Consider the following 22,575-nt stretch of genomic DNA (forward strand, 5'->3'; position numbering starts at 1 on the left):
AATACTAGTTTCTTTTCTTTGAGTAAAAACTTTCCAAGGTTCTGCTTTATTTCATACAAGTAAAGATTTGAAACTACAGCTTCAGGAGTTTCAACTACTACAGAGTTCCATAGGCAATTAGACCCAGAACATTATGAGGTCTGATTGGCACTCTAGATAGAAGATGTGAAAACCTGACTGAATGCTAGTTACTGGGATTAGGAGATAATTAGAAGATAATACAGAAGAGAATTTTGAGCACCACTAATTGCTGCTCTTGGAGTGGAGGTGCCAAAGCAGTGCTGCAGTGCAGGGGCTGTGGGGTTTTAGGATCACACATTTTACTGACCCATCCCTGCAGGTGAGGAGCACGGGGCTTATCACAGAGGGAAGAGAATTGGGATATTTAGAGGAGAGCCCCAATGTCCTCACCTTGCTGGAGCTGCTGTCTCCTGCCTGCAGTGTTGTGCACTGCAGCTTTGCCAAGAATGATCTGGGGTCACTTCTCCAGCCACAATTTGGCAGGTTTTCTCATTTGGGAGAGGGAGGTTGATGATTTGGTTTGGTTTGGGTTTTTTTTCTGATCCTTAGGTAGCAGAGAATTTCCTGTACCCTGAGGATAGAAAGCTTATTGGGCTGGTGAAGAATGTGGGAATTTCAATTTTGTATTTTTACATAATTTTGAAATCCTGAAATGGAAGGTAACAGGTATAGCATAGTTGGACAATTACTCCAAATCCAGCTGTCTGTTTTATAAATATTATCATGTGATTTTAGTGAGTTGGAAGAAAGAAATTCGTGGACCAGCTCTTAAAATGTGTGTTTGAGCTGCTTTTTTGCAAGGCAGGAGGAAACCTGAGTGACTTCAAAGAAGGTGCATGTTGTTAGCTGGGCAGAGGGTGGGATGTGACAGGGGACAGTTTGAGGGAAACAAGTTGGAATACCATGCAGAACAGGAGGAAGGGTTGAGGGAAGGGAAGGAAGGAGAAGGTGGGAGCCTGAGGAAGCTGAGGGATATGGGAATGGGTATGAGAGGGCAGCATGGCTGGGGGAGAGCTGGAGAGGAGAGGCTCTAGAAATCAAACTGAGAAGTTGGGACAGCCCCAGCAGCAAGAGCTTTAATTGTAAAACTGCAAAAAAGATAGACAGCTTCCGTGTTTTTGTTGGAGAATTCAAGCCCATGTGCAGGTGTGGACTGGTTTCAGTGGTCATGCTCATTGGTGACTGCTGAGAGAAGGTGTGGGGAGCCAGACCTGGGGTGTTTTTGAATTGCAAGAGGGGAGAGGAGAGATTGGCCACGAACCTGCTCTGTTACACAAACTGTGCAGCTACCAGCATGTCCAGCACAGTGACCAGGGTACTCAACAGCACGTTATCCTGCTGCAAGCTACCTGCTTATTTGAAGGTTTCTATCACAGCACAGCTTCTTGCAGATTAATCCTTCCCTGCTCCCTTCAAAGCTCATGTTTTGTCACCTTTCAGTCAAAATTATCCACTCCTTTTAATTACCCCCCTGCTCTACTCTTTGAGACTTGGCCCAGCACACAGGACTGAAGGAATTTCCAGTCCAGATTGACTCTCCTGGAAAAAGTTCATACAGAAATCAGGGAAATAAGTGAATTTTCTGAAAAGCAGAATGAACCTCTCTTGTGGGAGAGAAAAGGTGTCAGGGTTTAAGTAAGGATTAGACAGTTCCTGATTTCAAAAGTGACAGCTGAGTAGGAACTCCTCCTTCCACACAGAGTGATGAGCAAGTGCTCATGTGTTTTGTGGAATATTTAATTATGGCTCATTGCTTGCTCTATAGATCAGGTGAGACATAATGTGAAATGCATTTGAGAGCATTTCCACCAGCTTCACGTGAAGCTGTTCCTGCTGAAGGCTCACAAATGTAATTCAGGGCTTCCCCCTGGAAGGCCTGAGGAAGTATTTATTAGTGCCTGCTGTTTGTTGCCAGACTTGAAAACACAGAGGCTTGTGTTCAGTCCTCAAAAGCATTCTGCTCAAACATGCTTAAAAAGGAAAAGAGAGATGAGAATTGCTCATGCTTCTCTGTTCAGAAGTGTGCTGGTGAGAAGGAAAGTGATCTGCTCTGGTTGGAACTCCAAGGAGGAATCTCCTTTCCAGGTCAGGGAATTTCCCACAGGAGGAGTTTGTAGATTGCTGCTCTGAGAGAGCAGTGTGATAAACTGTGTTTTCTGAGGCCAGGGAGAGTTGATGCACTTTGCTGAAGGACTTTTAATATTTTTCATTTTTTTAGAAATCTTCATGTATTGTTGTGGAAGAGCACAGCCAACTTTATCTCGGGCTCCTCTCAAAAAAAAGAAAAAAATCAGCCAGGAATGAGAATTGAAATGAAAAGACTTTTGGGTTGTAATGACTATTTCTTGGTTGTGAATTCTGAAGGGGCTTGGAACAGGTGTAAGAACCTTTCCCAGAGTGACATCTCATGGATGCAAACACCAGAGTCCTGACAGGAGTGCCAGAGGGAATCACGCACAGTTAGCTGCTGGATGTGTGCATGCATGGCTGCCTCCCTGCCCTTCAGCCCCAGAGGCAGCAAAACAACTCTGCTCTGGAAAAAAAGAGGGAGGAGGAAAAAGGAAAAGAGTGTTTAAAGGTAGCTGGAGTAAGTGACCTGTCTGGAAGGCTGTCTGCCCATCCGTGAGCTGCTGAGCAACTGTGACACTGCTCCTGTGATGCCTTTTTGGGCTACCTAAAAACAGAGGCCAGACAGAATCAAGGGAATAAAAAGCAGTTCTATGTATTGAAGGGCCTTCAGGTACAGTTAGGGCAGACAAACCCACCCAGGGGCTGTTGGGGTGTGAAATTTAGGTTACCAAATTTTTGTAAAATGATTTGTTCTACCTACCCCTTGTAAAAACCCCTCTTTGGTTTTTCCTTAGTTGTGGGTCCTGCCCATCTCCCTGGCACCCTGCCCAGGCTCTGGTGGGAGGCTGGGGTGATTGGCTGAGCCCATGACTTCTCTGCCCTCTATTATGTAGATGTCCTGCTAATTGTCTCCTTGTTCTGGTCACTCCCATCCTGCCTGGGATTGGCTGTAGATTGCCCCCTGCCCCTTTCCACACCCCCTGTACTCAAGCTGAAACCCAAAGCCCAGGACCCCACTTTTCAGGTGGGCTTCCTGGGGGCAATAAACCTGAGCTGAACCCACGTGAGAGTCCTCCTTCCTTCCACACCACTGGCCACGCTTCTGCTTGAGTTCAGACCCACCAAACCTAAAAGGTACAAGGCTGCACCCCTTGTGTGGACCTGTCAACATGGGAAACACATCATCATGGAATGATTATATGTGGTGCTTTATTGAAGAGCTCTGGGAGTTGGGGTACAGACTCAAATCCAACTCCAACGAGGGCTCAAAAGGTGTACAGTCTTATACCCTTTTGTTATACAACTCTGTGTTAATCATTAGGCCTCTATTGTTTTATTGTATACACCCAAGCATGAATTTTGGTAAATATCTTCCCTTGTGATTCTCAGGATTCTGGTTTAAGATAATCACATTCAGCTACCAACAATCGTTACAATTACATCATCTATCACATGATGATTAGGTACAGTTTCACCCAACCCAGTAGAGAACAGTTTTATTTCTAAGATACATAGGCCTAAGTACAAATCATTCTCATCCCCCCTTCTCCCCTGATTACCCAGGCAAAGTTATCCTTGATTTGGTTAAAACAACAGCATGAAGCCACATCCTGGCTGCAGTGAAGCTGAGGTTCTATTCCCCAGCTTTGCAGCTGCAGAAATCATTTTTAATTTTTAACCCTGTCCTATCAGACACAGTGAGTGAGCAAAGAGGAAAGAAGTTCTGGACATCTGCATAAGGGGCAACACCCAAAAATGGACAACAGGTCACAGGTTTTCATCTTTTATAGGTTTGGTTCATTTTAGTATGGGAGTTAATCATACAGTTCATTTGAGTTAATCTTCCAATTACTTCAGGTAATGAAGTCATCATTTAGCCCAAGTTTGCTCCCCTCTAACTCACTTTTGTTTACATTTCTCAGGGCCTGAGGCAGTGAGGTGTCCTTGATTCCCAGGCCTGGAGGGGAATTGTTTTTTCTGACCAAAATGTGAGGACAGCAGCTCACACTGTGTATGGAGTTTAGAGTTCTACACTAAAGAATTGCAGGATTAGATAGATGCTATACAGATGAAAAATATATAGATGAAAAATATGAAAGCTAAAATCCCAAGGCATCACCTGAAGCACTCAGGTGCACAGAGCCATGGGAATCTGGCCTGCCAGGGAGGGAAGAGAGGGCAAGTTAGAACTGAGAATGAGATCCTGAATCCATCTCCATATTGTCTGAAAAACTTGGTCAGTGTGGCCTGATGCAGAGCAGCTGGCATAAAGCCTGAGTGAAGTGTTTGGATTTCATGGTCTGCATAGGAAAACACAGCTTTGGGTCAGCTCCATAAAGGGACCTCAGACCCTGTGCACAGAGCACTGCAGAATTAGGTGGTGTTCTCTGCAGCTCTGCTGGAAAAGTTATTGTCTCTGTACACCCAGTGAGCATTGCCACGTCTCACAGACTGGGTTTTATGAAGCTCTTCTTGCCCATTTGTGTCATTCTACTCTCTATTTGTGTCATGCTACTCTCCTAAGCAGCATGAGACAAGCGTTTCTGTTCCCTAGAATTTAGGGTCCTGATCCAAAAGCTGTTTAAATTTTCAGGAATGGTTTCACTCTTTGCAAAACCTGCCTCTCCATAGCTGTGGATGGAACAGAACAGTTCACAGACATTTCTTCCCAAGCTGGCAAGAGCAGCTGTTTGAGCACCACCCAAGGCAGGGGATGCAAATCTCCAGGACCTTCCATATTCCAGTCTAGGTTTAAAAATTTGGATCTTGCAATCAATTCTCCTGCCACTGGAGCCAAATCCTGTAGTGAGATTGTAGCACTTGCAAGCAATTTGCCTATCTTTGATTGTGAGAAGAGGCTAGAATCAGCAAATCCTCTCTCTTAGCTGGAGTCTGGGGTTTTCTCTGGTGCCTGCAATTCCCTGACTTCCCTCAGATGCTGATGCCCACAGGAGCCTGACCAGACTTGTGGCTTTGGGCTTCTTCCACCCCATTAAGAGGTAATAGAGGTGCCAGTGTTACAGAGACAAGCTAGAACTGCAGCCAGTTTTCAGGGAATTTACTGTGCATCTTTTTTTCTGGATATTCTCTACTGGTTTTAGATATGAATGGAAGCAAAGCCACTGCTTGGCCACTGCCTTTGGTATGGAAACAGCCTGAAGCAGCAGAATTCGATTTTTATTTTTGAAGCCTTATAATTTGGATTTTTCAAGATCGTTGTGTGCCACCATATGGCATGCTCTAACTGCATAAGGAACAGGCTCTTGTTGAGTAACTCTGTGAATCTTGGAGTCTGTGGAACTGTCACCAGCCTGGGGTGTCAGAATAACCAGGGCAGGGTGTTTTGATGTCAGCACAGCTGCTGATGTGGTGGCACTGCTTGGTGGCTTCACCATGACTGAGCTGCTCTGTGTAGCACTGGACTTGTTATAATTTGCACCTTCAGAGGTTGTTGCTTTAAATGTGAACTGTTTAGCTCAAAACCCATAAAAAGCAGCTCGTTGCTGAGGGCTGCAGGGATCCCAGAGCTGCAGGGGTTGTTGGAGGCTGTGGCTGACCCAGCTGTGCTCAGATCAGGCTGCACCTCCTCGTGCTCTTTGCCAAGGGAGGGGTTGCAGGTGTCCCTACAGGCTCTCAGAGGTAACCTGGGCTTTCTGTTTGCTGTGTTACAGCTGAACACTTTCTCCATTTATTGCACTCAGACCATGTCTATGGCCTGCGTTAAGAACATAGATATGCACAGGCTTCACACATAATGTCGTATATCCAAGTCTTGGTGAGCACTGAGGAGTGAAAGTGAGAATTTGTGGTCCCTGGTCAGTGTGAGAGTTGATCTCTGTGATGAAATCTCTTTCTGTGCATGGCCTCTACACTAAACAGGCCTCCAATGGTACCTGGTGACAGGGGGGTTGATGGTATCTTCACTAGGGGAAAAGAAACTAATTTAGGACAAAAGTGATTTTCCACTTGTTACCTGATGAGCTGTGAAGTTCTGCTTCAACCAAGTGATGTGAAATTATTACCTCGAAACTGTTGATTAGGCTGGGCTCTGGTTTTTGCTGCAGGCTCTATGATAACAGAGAAAATGGACACCTGTTGTGAATCTGCTCTCAGGAGATGCTTGAAAAGCTGATGCCTGGTGGTGTAGCACTCAGCTCCTTGCAGATAAGTAATGGTTATCTCAGTCAAAATTGCTTTTCTATTGGCCTTAAAGCAGGGTCAGGTCCCTGGATTTCTGTTAAGTCACTTTGCTTTGCCTTTAAACTGTCCAAATAAACATTGTTTCTGCACACTGATGCAGCTGTGTCATAATTGTTAAGTTTGAAGTTTGTTGGCTGTCTCGTGCTTGATGTTACCATTTGATCTCCTCATTAATTAACTCAGAGTTCAGTGACAGCTTAGGAGTCTTTTTGCATTTCCTATCAGAGAGCTGATTCAGCTCTGGATTCTGATTATACTTATCCTACTTTGCTGTACTATATTCAAATGTGTTTAAATAATAGGTGGGTGCTAAGTAAATACTTAGAATATGAATATATGGCATGACAGCAGAGAGCATGAGATATAAAGGGAGTTTTTTCCCCTTAGGCTGCTTATTTATAGTTTCAATGGAAGTATGAGTTGTTAATGCAGTGACTCGGATCAGGCATCAGAAAGTTCATTTGTATTCTCACTATCAGCTACAGGATTGCTTCATTTAATTCCTTGCTTTTACTTTCAAGGTTTGCTTCTACATTGTATCTGATTTCATGTAATTTTCAGCAGCTATGAGAAATGAGCTTAATCCCATGTCACCACCCCATCTATGCCCTTCCACTAAAGGCTTTTTTGGTTTTTTGGGGGGGTTGGTTTGTTTTAATTCATGTGGCCCCACTTTTTTTGTACACAGTGATGATGTGGCCTTAGAATCAGCACGTTTGGAAAGTTGGACTGGTAAAAAACAACCCCACCAAAAAAACCATCACCAAACATTTATTCTCATCAGACCAGCTTGCTGAACCTATTTGCTTTCCTGGTGTGTAGTTAATGCAGTGGGTGAAAGAAAAGGGGCTGGGATGAGCTCTCCCTGGGACTACACTTGAAATAGCTGGAGCTCAGACTGCACCTGTGTTACCCCATTCTGCAGTTTACTCACAGTGAGATGTTCAAAGGGATTGATTCATGGTTTGCTACTTTGCTAGTAACAATAAAAAGCATTAGTACAGGGCAGAGTTGGTAGGTTGGTTGGTTTGTTTGTTTAAAATCCAAATTTCAACTTTCTAAAGCTAGAATTCTTCTATTTTGTGTGCCTCCTGTGTGCTGAGCTTCTTTTGGTTCTGGACACCTAAGTATGATGTTGTTTTTACCTGAATGGAAATGGTGTTCTCCACAGTGGCTTTACCTTCTCCTACCAAAATGCTGAGGAGTGCTCATCTGCTCAGGAGTTCACTCTGTGTGTTCTGGGTCACTTACCAGCAGAACTCTGGGCTATGTTTTGGGCTGGTTCTTTTTCCCCAGGCATCACAACGAAGCTGGATGGTGTTGTGTGGAGTAAGGCTTTGAATGAATGGCCCTTCCTGCATTCCAAAGAACCTCTTGTGCCCCGTGAAACTCCATTTCAAGTGCAGGAGGAGATGTGAGTTGGTGGATTTTATGGTTTGTGTGGGTGTGGGGTTTTTTGGTGACAAACTCCAGCAGCTGAAAATGTTCTTGCAAGTTGTGGATCAAAAAGGCTGCGTGAAGGACAGAGGAGGTGGTTTGTATGGAACTGTCTAGCCAAAGTTCTGGTGCCTCAGTTCATGCCTCCTGCCAGCTATCTGGGCTGAAACCGACACCTGAGTACTCCCATGTCAGCTTTTTCTCCAGAATTTAGCTCAAAATGTTCTTGTTTTCTAGGTTTGAACTAGTCTGTGTGGGGGGAATTGGCCAAATGGAAGCAACTCTAAACATAAAGCTGTGGGAAAGCCCTTTCCAGTTGTGGTGAGTAGCAAAGGTTCATGGGAGTTTGCATGTTAATGAGGTTGTTCCATCTCAGGTTCTGCTTTTAGGATTGGTCAGTTACATTGTACAAACACAGTTCTGTTCCCAGCTGGAGTTTCTGATTGGACCCTTCCCCTCAGACCTGCCCTAAATATTGACATGTTTTCCTCAGTTCCAGCTCTTCTTCTGGGCACGGTTTTGGGGCACTGTCCCTATTTTCTTTTATCCCTCATTAAATGTTCTTTTTCTAGGGCCAACTCTCATTCCTGCTCCTAATTATTTTCTCCCCACCCTCTGCCCTGAAGTCAGGAGACCCAGAGGTTTGTTGTATCCACCCTCACTGTGACATGTGTGTACCAGCTCTTAGCCACCATTCAGAAAAAGCCCCAAGTATAATAAATTCAAGGCGCTCACAAGGCCACAGTTACAAACAAAATTCAGTTGGTGTGACTGTGGATATATTATTTATTGCTATGCATTATTAATGACCTTGTAACACACCACTGACAGCAAATCAGAGCCAAAAGGGAATAAAAAAGGACATAAATAGTTGAAATAAATAATGTATCTGCTTTCAGGTCATGAGTCCATCATTTCAGCAATAGTGGGTTTTCTGGGTTCGTTTTTCTATCTTTGTAGTTCAGTACTGCTTGTTTTTATTTGATCACTTGCCTTCTGCTACTAGATTAGTATAGAGAAGGCTGTGTGCTGCTTTTATAATTAGATGATGAATTAATTCTTTCCCTTCCTTCTGGTTGTGTTTTGGATTTTGATTAGCAGAGTAGCCTGGCTACTGATTTCAGTAATTTTTCAATTACTAACCTGTGGCTCTCCTGTGACACAAACTGGGAGCATGCAGAGCCTTTTGGGGTTGGTCTGGGTTTTTTTTTGGTTGGTTGGTGGGTTGATTGGTTGGCGTTTTTTGTGGGTTTTTGGGTTTGGATTTTTTGGAGGGTTTTTTGGGTTTGGGATTTGTTGGTTGGTTGGTTGGTTGGTGAGGTTTTTTTGGAGTTAGTCTGAAACCTCTGGAGAAGACAGCTTCTTGTTTAGAAGACAGCTTGAGAAACCACAGTCCTCTTCTTGATGGGCACACCTTGGCTAAGTATTCTGTGTCTTGGAAAGACATTTGGAGTTGCAGACTCCTGCAGTGTTCCAGGCATGTGACTCCTTGTCCCCTCCCTCCCCACCTTGGGGAGCTGTAGATCCAAGCAGAAGGAAGTTTGGGACTGAGTTTGAATTGGATGATCATGACATGAAATGTTGTCTCTCAGATTCATCTCCATATTGGGTTCGAATATGAAGAAAGTAAGAAAAGGAAAAGAAACAAGTATTTCTTTAAAATCCTGATTTTCTGTGGTTGCAGTAGGGTAGTGACTAGGGGGTTTTGTTGTCTAAAGCAATTAGTTTTTTCCTCCAAGTGTGTGCCACTGCTGGCAGCAGATGAATTTCTCAGATTGTCTCTGGTCCAGGTGCACTGGTCAGTGCTCTGGGTGATGCTCTGAGCAGCTGCTGATTTACAGGAGCAGCTTCTCTCTTGTTCTCTGCTGCACAGACATGAAAGCTTCACAGCCTCTCCTAAATGAATGAATGAGCAAACGAGCTGGACAGCATTTAGGCGGTTGCAAGGTTGGGTCCCTGTAGTAAGAGCTTTTTAATAGCTCATTCCTTGATACTTTCACCCCTAAAATTCCTGGCCTTTGCTGAAGAGCTTTTAAAATCAACTTCCAGATGTTAAAATATTCAGTTTATGCTTGATGGGGCTGACTGTCTTCAGATCACATTTCTGCTTTTAGAATTCAGTTCTTGCTTTGATCAGCAGCAGAGTGATCAGGTACATTTATTATTCCATGGATATGAGCTGGCAAGAGATTTTTCATGCATCAGCTCTGGTGGAGGGAAAACAGGCAAGGCAGGAACTGTGACAATGAGGAATAGGATTGCATCTTGCTCCTCAGTGGGTTTGTCCAAAAGAAGTAAGCAGAAAGGCTTGGAAACTCAGGTAAAAATGTGGAAATTCAATGCTTCAAAGTGTAGACAGAGCATTTTCTAGCTCTCTGTGCCCCTCTGATGATAACAGGTACTTCTGTGACTCAGTCTCTGATGCTCTCAGCTGCTTTGCAAACACAGAAGGGGGGGACACACATCCACAACACTCCCTGTATCTCCAGTGCTTACCTTTAAAGAAACCAAATCTATTGGTTACGTCAGTGAACAGAATAAGAGTCTGGAGAGTACATATTTGATTTTAAATCTTATGTTAGTTTTTAGGTTTAAAGTTATGCAGGCAGAAGTGTTTCTCTGAGTGGGATGTGAGACATGAGCTTTTCTTGGAAATAGGATCTTCCTGTAAGGTCAGTCTTCTGCCCTTACATCTGAGTCCTTTCTACCATAAAAGGAGGCAGGAAGAGGATTCTTGAACTATGCAGGTGTTTCTGAATTACCTTCAACAAGATTTTTTGCCACTCTTGTCAAAGAGCTCGTGATAGATGTGATTGGGTACAAGGCAGTGGGCTAAATAAACCTCAACACGGTGCAAAGGTCTCTGTGTTGGCTCATAGTTTGCACTAGAAAGTTTGTGGTAACTGAAATAAGAGTTTCACTTTATTTTCTTGGAATAAAAAAATCCTATATTATTATAAATATATAAATATAAAGAATATATCTTTAAATATTAAAAAAATTAATTTTTACTGTTTGTTAATAAACAGTAAAAACCCCTCAACCAATCACTGAAGCAGCCAAACAAAGGAAAACCCAGCCTGTCCTGGGTTGTAGTTTAGGGTGTATTCTATCACCATCTTCAGTTAATGGCCCATCAATGCCTTTTGCATGACTCAGAGATAACTCCCTCCGGGCGTTATCTCTCTCTTAATGGGCCATTAAGGCTCTCTTCCATGACTCATCATCCCATTGTGAGATGCTCCGCCCATGGGGAAGAGCCAAGCATTCTCACCTGGATATAAGCTGGGATTTGGGACAGTAGAAGCAGCCCTCTCCCACTGGATTCCCAGAGGACCGGAGCTACCAGACCTTTCTACAAGATTTCTGTTTCAAGAAGACCACCTCGTCTGGACTGTTTCCATCACCCTGATCAGGTTGTATTCTGACTCTGTCACTGGTTTTTCTTTTTGTATTTATTTTATTTTATTCTATTTTATTTTCCTTTTCTTCTCATTAAATTTTATTTCTGACTTAGAGCCTCTTACTTGGTTTGTTTTTTAAACCACAACACAGCCACAATAGATCCAGAATTTGGCTGCTCCTTTTCCTGGAAGCACTGGGACCTTTTCAAAGAAACTATATTTAAATTTAATTGAAAAGCCTTATAACATAATAGCAGCAACTCTAGTGAGTGATCAGTACTCATTGCCTGTGTTAATGTGAGTGCAGCAGTGAGGCACGTTTGTTTTATTTTTTATTTTTTTATGGAAGGCCACAGTAGGCCACATAAGAAAAAAAGTCTTTCCCACTTTAAAAATAGCTGGAAATTGCAGGAAGGGGTCAGCAGGCACTTGTGGATTTTCAAAGCAGTGCAAGTGCTCCATCTACAGCTCAGAACATCTCCTGAGATCGTTGTGCAGTACACTCAGAATCCTTTTCTTTAGAATATTAATTAAAGCTCCCATAGTGAACGGGCCAGTGCGGTTCTGAGTAGCCAGAACAGCTTCCAACAGAAAACTGTTTCACCTGCTATAAAACTACCTTTTTTTTTTTTTTTTTTTTTTTTTTTTTTTAAGAACCTGGCTGGTTTATTCAGTGAGAAAAGGGTGGTGGCAGAGAGGGAAAAGAAAAAAGCTGTAAAAGTTCAATGTTGATGTGAGGGTAGAAGAGTGGGACATGGCTAGGTGTGAGCTGACATGGGCAACTGGATAATGATCTGCAACACTCCCTGTGGTGAGGTTTGAGCAGAGGGTGAAAACCCAACTCATTCCATGTGATTTGGATACATTTGGGGTGAGACTCTGCACAAGTGGCTGTGGTATCAAGGCACTGGCCCTGGGGACTCAGGTGACACCTTCCAGACCAGTAGTCAGTGATGTTGGGACAAATAACCACAAGATCCAGCAGGGCAAAAACAGCCACTCGTTTATTTTTGAGGCTTTTCTGAAAGACCCCAGAGGAATGGTGTGTGAAAATAGAGCAAAGTGTTCTTACAGAGATCTGAAGAGATCAGCAGCAGTGAGTTTTCCCAGAAAACCTCACCAATGTGGCTCCATTCAGCGTTGGAGGCACATTCCTGGGGCAGGAGCATAATTCAGTCAGCAGGGCTGCTCACTGGCCTTGGTGGCTGCCAGCAGAGATAAGGCCTCATTTTCCCAAAAGAGACAAACACAACCTTGAACACATCTTAAATACAGTTCAATTTAAGGACAAGCAGCAAAACGTTTGGGAAAACGTTCCTAACTCATTAAGCTTTATTAGGTGACAGTGGCAAAATTGTTTTAATAAAAAGCAGAATATGTAATGGGTATGTGGTGCTATGTGTAAAAATCCTTAAAATATCAGTTATACTGGGATATCTTTCATCACTCTGGTGCAATAGATGTTGAACAGCTGGTATTTTCAAGATTTTTCTAAAGGAACAACTCAATAGGTGGTATTTAGAAAGTCTGAAGGGATGGCTGGAGGAGCCACTGACCCAATGGAGTCAGTTCCTGATATGCTGTGGGAGATAAAGGCACGTGTTCCCCAGGAACTCAGCAAAGAGCTATTTGTCCAAACAAGAATTTGAAACCAGAAGGGAAGCTCCTGGGAGAGCAGGGGTGCCTTGAGAGCTAAAATTACTCTAGAAGGTTTTTTATGGGACATAATTCTTGTCAAAGGAGTATAACTTTGAGGAATTATAGGTTTGGGATATGAGCAACACTGAGTGTAGACATAACCAGTCCACAAAATCCTTGTTGCTTGTACCTTGACACTCCAAAAGAATGTTCCTGTTTTGCTGGGGCAGGTGTTAAAAGAATTCAAACCCAGATAGCAAAGTTTTAGTAGTAACAGTTAGTGGGAATCCTCATCAAAAAGCTGTTTGAGATTCTTTTCCCCTGCTGTGGTCTGTGCTATTTGGTGCTTTCCCAGAGGTCTGGAAGCAATTGTGGTGACAGCTGCTGAGCAGCAGTGAATCACACACAGCACACAAAATCCTGAGGCCTCTTTCTGCAGAGGAACCACAGAAGCCTTTTGGTAATTTGGCAAGTTTGAGACTACCCATTTAGGGGGAAATAGGGGGCTGTATTCCTAGTCCTGAGTCAACAAGGAGTTCTGGTGATTGTTGGGGACAAAGCAGTTTGTAAGAAATTCTCAGTGGGTTAGGTGGAAGGATTCCTGTAAAGCTTAATGGTATAAAAGGCAAATACATAGAGGATGAGGGTGGATATACAGAAATACACATGCACATAAACACATTTTCTTGACGTAGTGTTGATGAAATTGAATGTATCCAGTTCTGATGACAAGTTTTCATTTTATTTATTAAAAAAATGCAAAAAATAAAAAAAAAAAACCACTTGACCAAGCAAAGGAGAGAATATCAAGAAAACAGTCTAAAGACTAAGGGAAGTATTTTGATGTCTGGAAGTACCTACTGCATATTTATAGTAGTAAATAAACACCTAGATGGAGGGAAAAGGTTGGAGAATAAGAGTTTAAGAGCTGAAAGCAGCTCTTTCCAGCAGAGGAAGGAGATGTATGTGTGGTGGAAATTTTCCCCAGAAAAGGGGGAGGAAAAAAAAAAAAGAGGCACAACTTTAGTGCTGAAAATTAATTTTAAGGAAACAAAGCAGTTCTCTGATCCATTATATCTTGCAGGAGGAAGCCAAAAGCTGTACACAAGGTGACTCTGCTGAGTTCAGGAGAAATGGTAAGAAATTTGGGTGAATGGTGAGCAGCCTTGGGTGAGAGGTCACAGCATGTCCTGGTCCTTCCCTCTCATCTCTGTGAGCTGGAAAAGGTCAATCCTTGCTTGGCCTCCTGAGTGGTGCTGTCAGGGAGTGCTTCACACACACACACCCCATACAGGCTCCTCAGACCCTGCAAACCAGTGCCCCAGGCACAGCCCTGAGGCCAGGCAGGTTCTGAGTGTCCAGGTGCCTTTGTGCTCAGGTGTAGCAGCACCAGTGAGGGGAGGAGGATGGCTGATCATGATTCCTGCTGTCCAGGAGCAGGAGAGGACCCTGCTGTGCCATAAATCAGAGTTCTTTGTTCCAGCTCTTCACACAGAAGAAATGCTCTTCTCATCCCTCTCACCCATCTCCAAGCTGGCTAATAAGGAACAAATTCAACAATCTTTCTGAGCAGTGGTCTTAATAAAGTCTAGGCAGCAATAAACCCTGGGAGTCAGAAGTGACTTTCCCAGTGTCCCAGGTAGGGAATGCTGCTCAATTACCTGGGTTCCAAGGAGCAGCCAGCAAACATAAGTAAGGAAAGAACCATGTGTTGACTCAGAACAGATGGAATGTATAATCCATCAGCAGTACTCATGATTGGGTAAATACAGTTATGTGGCAAAGAGGAGGTGGGCAGAGGAAATAGAGAGGAATTTCCTTGTGGGTAGCTTTGAATGGTGGAATATTTGCACTGTCACTGTTAGCCAGGGTGGAAATATGGAGTGCAAATCCAGTGGCAGAAGGAATTTTTCTGTGGTGACTTGCAGGGCTGCTCTGGGGCAGTGGCAGGGTTTGGGAAGGTTAGGTCCTTGAGGAAGCAGCTGGCCATTGCTGAGTTGGGGATGGCAGGCTGGAGAGCCTTGGTCCAGAGGGTGCAGGTTAACTCCTTCCCTGGGGTATTTCTACAGTGACTGCAAATCAGGCTGCACTTGTTGAACAGAGCATGTGAAGATGTGTTCAGCTTGTGAGATGTGCAGCTGTAAGGAGCAGTTCCAGGGCTGCTGAGGGTTGGTTCTGGTTCCCCTTTGTGGGCTTGCAGTGGCAGTCTGGGCTCCTTCACTCAGCACCAAGGCTGAGCTGGCAGAGCCTGCAGAGAACCTCAGCCAGAAGCCCCTGAGATGCTGGGATAAAGGGATTTCCCTGCTGCTGCAGACCCTGTGTTTGCTGGATTTGGGATTAAATCCAGTGGCAGTGCTGGCTGTCAGCACAGCAGAGAGGTGTCTGCAGGCAAGGAGTCCGTGGGGATGGGGCAGGAAGGGCTGCTGCGCCCAGAGCACAGCTGAGAGTGCTGGTGTGTGCTATGTCAAAGCTAAGGGACGTTTTTGTGTGCACAGGAACTGCCAGGTGTGCCTTTGGAGGGGCCACACCAGCAGTTTGGGAGCAGGATCCCCTCAGGCTTGGCACAGTGTGCATGGCAGACTGGTGTGGGGTATCCCTGTCCCTCTGTCTGAGCCCTGGGGACAAGGGCAGCATAACTGTTGTTGTCTGACTCTGAAATGGGTTTTAGTGACCTTTCATCTTGTTAAGTCAGTGCAAGTAATCATCTGTTTTATGACCCCATATAGGTAAATGAAAGAGAAATCTTAGTCTTATTTCTCTGCTATTTGCTTTTCAGTACAGCAGTGAATTCTTCCTTTAAAAATAAAACACATGGAAATGGGCAGCAAGTGGAGCTCATGGACAGGTGAATTGTTTACCTGTAGACAAAATGCTGCCTGCCCTCATACGGCTTTTTATCTTCCCCAGAAAGAGCCTAAATGGTACACAGCAAACCAGCAAGGCATGGGACAGTTTGCTCATCAAAGAAACCTGTTGTATTAAGGTTAATACAATTTTTTAAAATGTTGTAAAGAAAAGGATTCAAAACTTTTTGCATTCCCTCTCCCCCACTCCCCCATCAGAATTTTTCTCATTTATGCATCTCTTTTTGGGTGGAGGGTGATCAGTTCTTTCAGCATTAAGTATGTACAGTTACATGCTTAAACAGGTACTTCAAAAAGCAAAAGGGGAGGAGTGCAAAATGCTCTTGAGGAGGTCATAGGCATATGGAGGGTATTTATTCTTTTTGGCTGCTACCTTTTCCCCCAGTTGTCTCCTAGGAACTGAGCAGGCTCCAAGAGTCACTGTAAGAAAGCAAGTGCATGTCCCTCTAGCATTTCATTTGGCTGTGTCAAACTGTCCACTTTATAGCCTTTGATTAATAAAGATGCTCTGGTAAAGAGGCTTTGAAAGTCCCAAAGGAGTTTGGAATTCATTCCCAACTCTGAAAGAATTTGAGACACACCTCCGTACTTGGAAATATTTCCGGAGGATGACTTTCTGAGTGCTGACTGTGAAGCATCAGTGTAAAACCAAATCAAATGAACAAATGACAAAAAGCTGACATAGAAACATTCTTTTTAAGCAGTAGCAGGTAGAGTTCCAAAAAAAAAGACCTAAAATGTAGATTTATATAAAATTTTCCTATTGTTTAACAGTACTCAAATACCATGATTAACAGGACTGGATGGGAGGAGGAACTCCTCCTTTTTCCTTCTAGCTTTTCAACACTATCTCAATACTTGCATACAAGAAATGGAAAATGTACTCCAAGGAACACAATTAAAACCTCAGTTATCTGCCCCAAAGCAATGGCCAGGAGAGTCATGGGTAAAGAACAGCAGAGGTTTTATTTTGTTGGCTCTTGTTATTGCCACTGTTCTGGGGAACTCCCTGTGATCTCAGTAACATTCAGTAAAGAGAACTCCCCATACCTTGGGTCACTTGGGATTGGTGCCACACAGAGCTATGGAATATTCTTGGACAGAGTACAGAAGATTTGGGTAAAAACAGGTCATGATTTAAAAAATGTTCTGGTTCCTAACACTGTTACTGGCTATTTACTGCTTTGTACATGTCCTTTTAATTTCCTATATAACACCATATAGATAAATGAAAGAGACATCTTGAAGTTTTGTTCCTTTGCTCTTTTCTTTTTAGTAGGGCAGTGGAATATTCCTTTTAAAATAAAAGTATAGGGCATTTCCCAAGTGTGAACTCCTCACCAAGAGGTCAAGCTGCTTGTAGCTAGAGATGGGAACAACATCATCACTTTGCCCCAGCAGTGGCTTTTGTAGTCTGAGGGATGCAATCCCCGTTTTCCAATTTCATCAGTCTTACAGGACCAGGCCATCAGTGACATGATCAGCAGCAGCTCTATTTCATTAAGCATCTCACTCCCAGATGCCTTCTAGATGGGGGTGACAAACTATTTGTCTTTCAAGGCCCTATGGAGCATCTAAGAGCAAACATACGCACAGATTAAAAAGAAGTGTTTATTCTCTTTTTGATTGTTACTTTTGAGTGGAAGTAAATCGTGGCCTCTCAGGAAAAATGGGAGTAGTTCACATTCAGAAGGATCAGCACCATGTGCATTTTGTATTGTACTTGAGAACAGCTAAAGCATTCTTCTGAGTACTCCAAAGGTACAGAATCTCACCATATGTTTCTGGTTTCTTTCTGTATCAATTGTGAGTTAGATGACTTTTATTTCTTTACAAAAACTGAAGAGCATGGTGTCTGTTAACATGGGGCAACCAAAATATCCTCCATAGGCAGCTAGATCTTATAATTAAAAAAAAAGGATGCAGTGTGGCTATTCAAGTACATACATTAACCATTAGAATGAAGAAGCATATTTAAAAAACATTGTAACTGACATTTAATTTAGAAGTATTTTCTTATTCAACAAAGCATTGTAAATGTGGTGAATTTAAGAGGTCGCTTTATTCTCAGTCTTGTGGCTCCTAATGTAATTTGAAGAGGAAAAGAGGTCAAATATGGTTCTAGATAAGAAAGGGCTCTGTTTCACAGAAAGCTCCTCTTATTCTGAGGGCCTGAGCACATTCTTGTCCCATCCATCCCTAGTGGTGTATCAGCTGCTGCCCACTTCTTCCTGTGCCATTCCATGTGCTCCAGCAAGGCTGAAGGGATTTGTAGCTGAACACAGAAAGGACAATCTTAACTGTGCTGTCTTAGCTGTTTAAAAGAGGCTAATTGACATGACATGTAATTAATTTGTTGGCAGGTGTATATTGTTTTTTACACTAGAAAAAAGTCCTGCTACTGTAAGTCTGCTTATCCTTAAGTGGAATGGTTTTGATGAGAAGCATAAGGCGCCTCACCTGTTATTTCCAGAGCCACCAGACAGACTATCTGGATTGAAAACCCCACAAAGTGGGAAATACCTAAGCTGATAAACTCTGTAAGTTGCTCTTAATGTGCTTTTTTTAAGAATTTGGGCCCTTCCTTCAGCTGGTTGGAGAAGAGCTGCTTTTCCTCTTAAGTCATGCTATGGAACAGTTTAAACACTACAACTGATGTCTTCTTTCAAATTCCTCCAAAACATGACAGGATTTATAAGACAGCAAGTCCAGGAGAATATCTCACATCAGGATTATTGGGTTGAAGTTCTTACAGCACAAAACATAAAAACACTGGAGGCACAAAAACCAAAATAGTTTGGATTTCTCGAGGTGACTATATTTTGTACCAGAAATCTCCTTTTAGTTTTTACGTTTCAACTCTTCAACTCCTCAGTGTTACAGGGAGCAGACTATTAACCCTACAGAATGAGGGGAAAAGGGCTTTAAGGGTTTTCTTTAATTGGTATGTTCATAGTACAGAACTATGGCAGCAGCAGCTTTAAAAATTAAGACATGAATATGAATGATAAAACTAGCCCAGGGTAATTAATCCTTGCAAGAAGAGACTTTCTTGTCTCTGCAAAGAATGAAAGCAAATGCAAGTGAAATATCCAGAAACCCCAAAATCAAATTAGGACTGTAATGTGTGCAAGGAAAAAGGATGATCAAAGGACTGAGTGGGAACTAAAGCTTAAGACCTATGAACTCTGAAGTTTTTATTGATGTGACAACATCTCTGTTTGAAGAAAAATAAAGTTAATGAAATTTACATGATGATAAACTTCCAACCTTCCACAGATTTTTCATAAACAAAAAAAAAAAAAACCAAAAAAAAAACAAAAAAAAAAAAACCACCACATTCATTAATCAGCGAACCACAGCAAAAATAAGGCCCTACCAGTTTTGAGACTGATTTACACTTGGAGCAGGAGGAAGGGAGGGCACTTTGATTCAAGTCATATAGGCTAGGATGAACTCAGCTGCCAAATTCTGTGTTCTGTTCACTTGGTAAGCTTAGGCCTTTGCATTTGGATGGGCATTTAAATAGATTGTGGTAGCTTTACATTAATCCAGATCATCAAAAGTTGGGCCATGAATGAAGACAGGAAATAGAAAATGAAAATAATGCTGGTTTTGTTACAAAATCAAGGGCAGACTGAAGAAATCCAAGAAGTATTCTCAATTGTTTGAAAACCTGAAGGTGAAACAGTGTCCCAAATTCAAGGCATATTTTAGAGCTCTATGTTACCTGGAAAAATTATGTCCATCAGATGAGGTTAGGACGTATGCCTGCAATTCCCAGACTCTCAAGTAAGATCTGAGGCTAAACTGGAGCTTCATCACTGGCGGAGGCAGCAACAGCTGAAGGAACAGGCTGTGGCTCTTCTGGTGGATTGTGAAGTTTTGTTTCTGAAACACTCAATTCCATCATGGGATCTTTCATCTCCACCACAGGTGCAAAACACCAGTAAATGCTAATTCCAGCAATCCAGATCCTATTTCATATGCAGAAATTAACCCAAAGGCAAGTAATAGAAATGCATACATCATCCCATTCAATTATTCAGCAGTTTTGCAGACACACCGGAAAAACCTAGCTTCCAATATAAAAATTGTCTATGAAAGAGTCTAACTTGAATTTGTCTCCATGGATCATAATTCCACATGTGCTTCTGGATCTGTAGAAGAAGAGAGAAAAATGAGCACTCAGTTTGAGCTGCCTCAGGTGGCAGATTGGTTTGAAAATCAGTATAGCCTCCCAAGATTTGTTCTTTGCAAGGTACCAGTGCCTGAAGAGCAATTCTCACCCACAGTGTGCAGCAGCACTTCTGTAAGGGTTAATTTAAGGCCAAGCTCATAAAATTGCAGGAACAGTGAGGGTCTTTTACAGAACTGGAACAAGTCTGTTCTCTGGCTTTCACAATTAGGTTAAATTACACCAAACTTGCTCAGCAAGGTCCTTCCATCCCATTACACTCCCTGATGATTTAATTCAGCCCTCATTCCCTCATTCGGCCCTGTGCATGGTACAAGCTCACAGTGTGGGAGGACACAGCACAAAACCAACAGGCACAGAGAAAGTCACAGAAGTAAGAAACAAAGATTACCATGTGTGTGTTGTCCTGACATCTCAGCTGGTGTTCCCATTTCTTTCTCCTTCTGGAAATGACTCTGGAGAAGTTTGATTTCTTGATCATAGTCCTGCCATTCTGGAACTATCCTCATGGCTGCCTGCAGCTTGGGCTCTTTGGTCATTGGGTTGTTGCACTGCAAACAGAACAGACAGGCTACAAAAGGTTTCTGCACTCCCCAGAGGTGTGCTTCCCTCTGCAGGGATCAACCTGCTGGTGGTGAACAACACCTGCTTGTACTTCAGCTGGAGAACAGCACTAAGTCTCTTCCCAAATTCGTAACAATGCCACTGCTCCGGGTAAGAGAAATACAGCAGCCAATGGAAAAAAATCCAAGTGCTGAAAATGTGCAAGTACTGACACAGGCTGAGGGAGGGAAGTGCCTCTAAAACTGGTTGCTGTATTTGAAAATGATGTAAGAGTGAGGGGATCATCCTGCACTCACCAGATCAATGGTTTTTGCTCTCTTCTTTGAGGAATCATCACACCATGTTTCACACCACAGCCACTCCTGGGGAAGGGACTTAATTGGTACTTGGTGGATCATGTTGTTTGGCAAATCCTGTTGTGCAGAGTAAGAGTTAGTAGCTGTTTCCACAGGGTGCAGAATGGGAGGAGCAACCCCCCTCCCAAACCCACAGTATTGTGAAGGTGAACTTTTATAACAGTTTTTTTTTTCCCAATGCAAATGGAAAGTGATGAATCAACACTTCATCCCATTCCAAACAAAGTCCTTTGGAAAAATCCCAAGTCCCAATGTGACACCACAGCCCAGTGAAACAAAACAAGCACAATAAAACACACCTGGTCAAGGTTGGACAGACTGTTTGGATCCTGACTCAGACCCTGATACTGTCCCCTGAGTCTATCTCCAGCTGCTATCTTCCTGAACTTCTTCAGATCCACAACATACAGAGCACTACATAGAGATGATGCAATTAGTAATTAGTAATTTCACTGGGGGGTAACCTTGCAGCCCCACGAGACCCCTGAGACACAAGACTCTAAAACAATTTCAGGGTGGGCAGCACATCAGATGATCTATTACAAGGCAGGAAAGCAGTTTTAACAAGGTCATGGCATGTACCAAAAAGAATTTTCAACAAATCTGTCTAAGCTTTGCCGTCATGCAGTCCCTACTCCAAAATTTGTTATTAACAAAGGAAGATGTCTGTTAGTTAACACTTCAGTTTTTCATCTGTTAAAAATAACTTCAGCATCCCTTCAGTGCTTCCAAGGGAAGCCATAGGCCATGGAACCTTAAAGAGGCAACAGGAAGCAAGAAGTGGTTCATGCAGGACTGCATACCTCAGCTGGTTTTTTGCTAAACCTAAATAGCAACAAAAACTTAATCCCTCTATTTTGGAAAAAAAATTAAATAAACAACAACCCCCCCAAAAAAAACCAACCAAAAAAAAAAAAAAAAAAAAAAAGAACCAACAAACCACCCACCAACAAACCAAAACCACCCCAAACAGATTAAAAAAAGAGAGAATTCTTCAGTACCTGATGTGGTATTTTCTCCCAGCTAAATGACTTGCCCAGTACCCTGATTTCCAGAACCTGTAGCCATCCATTTCCCTTCGGCTGTCACAGAATGGAGTATATCCATAGGGAGCACCATCCAGATTAAAATCCCTCAATTCTTTTAGATCTGTGCGCACAATCTGAAGGGAAAGGACATTTTATTGTGATTTCTGGGAGCCTGCCATGGGTTATTTGCAAATGCTGTACAGGATATAATTCAAACTGAGCAAACAGATAAAGGGAAAATTACCTGATGTATGTAGCAGTCTTTTGCATTATGTGTATGTAGTACAAAAATACAGCACAAAAGGCGTTGTCTCCCCTGCCTTTAGAGATGGACGAAATAAAATAGACCTTCAAATAAGCTGGTGGGGCTTGGTTTGACAGCTGAAGTGCAAAACTGTCTCTTAATAAGCACCAAGAATTCTCACTGTACATGAAATGTACTGTGATTCTTGGTATCCCTTCCTCTTCAGGGATGGAAGTTTTTTAATGTCTTTTTGACAAAGATGTGGCACTAGCACTACTTTAAAAATACCATTCTAATAGGAAAAAATGCCTTAACGTCTCTCACAGCATAGAAACAAACTATCTAAAATGGCAAGTGGGTAGTTGGAAATCTCTCCTAACTGATCCTTCAGCTTAAGTTTGACCTGGCATGACATCACACTGTCCACGTGCCAAAACCCCCAAGGCAGTTTACACTCACTTGTTGCTAATCTTTACTTCTCATTTCAGATGTATTTTTCAGAGTAGTTTTGGCAGTTCTCACTGTGCACATTTCCTGCACTTTCCACCCAC

At 42.8% G+C, this 22,575-nt stretch overlaps 1 protein-coding gene across 2 annotated transcripts in view; it reads right to left on the reverse strand.

The window, feature by feature from the left end:
- Positions 1 to 16,017: 16,017 nt before the first annotated feature.
- UGGT1 (UDP-glucose glycoprotein glucosyltransferase 1) overlaps positions 16,018 to 22,575 on the reverse strand; it is a 39,204-nt gene continuing 32,646 nt past the window's right edge. For both annotated transcript variants that reach the window (XM_066326049.1, XM_066326048.1), the window contains 5 exons: positions 21,754 to 21,914; positions 21,052 to 21,166; positions 20,693 to 20,809; positions 20,224 to 20,383; positions 16,018 to 19,794 (listed from right to left, as the gene is read on the reverse strand). In XM_066326049.1, the coding sequence (XP_066182146.1) occupies positions 19,769 to 19,794; positions 20,224 to 20,383; positions 20,693 to 20,809; positions 21,052 to 21,166; positions 21,754 to 21,914 (579 nt within the window). In that variant the 3' untranslated portion in view covers positions 16,018 to 19,768. The remainder of the gene's footprint in view (positions 19,795 to 20,223; positions 20,384 to 20,692; positions 20,810 to 21,051; positions 21,167 to 21,753; positions 21,915 to 22,575) is intronic.

Source organism: Sylvia atricapilla, chromosome 10 (assembly GCF_009819655.1).
Source record: "Sylvia atricapilla isolate bSylAtr1 chromosome 10, bSylAtr1.pri, whole genome shotgun sequence".
NCBI classification, from domain to species: Eukaryota; Metazoa; Chordata; class Aves; order Passeriformes; family Sylviidae; genus Sylvia; species Sylvia atricapilla.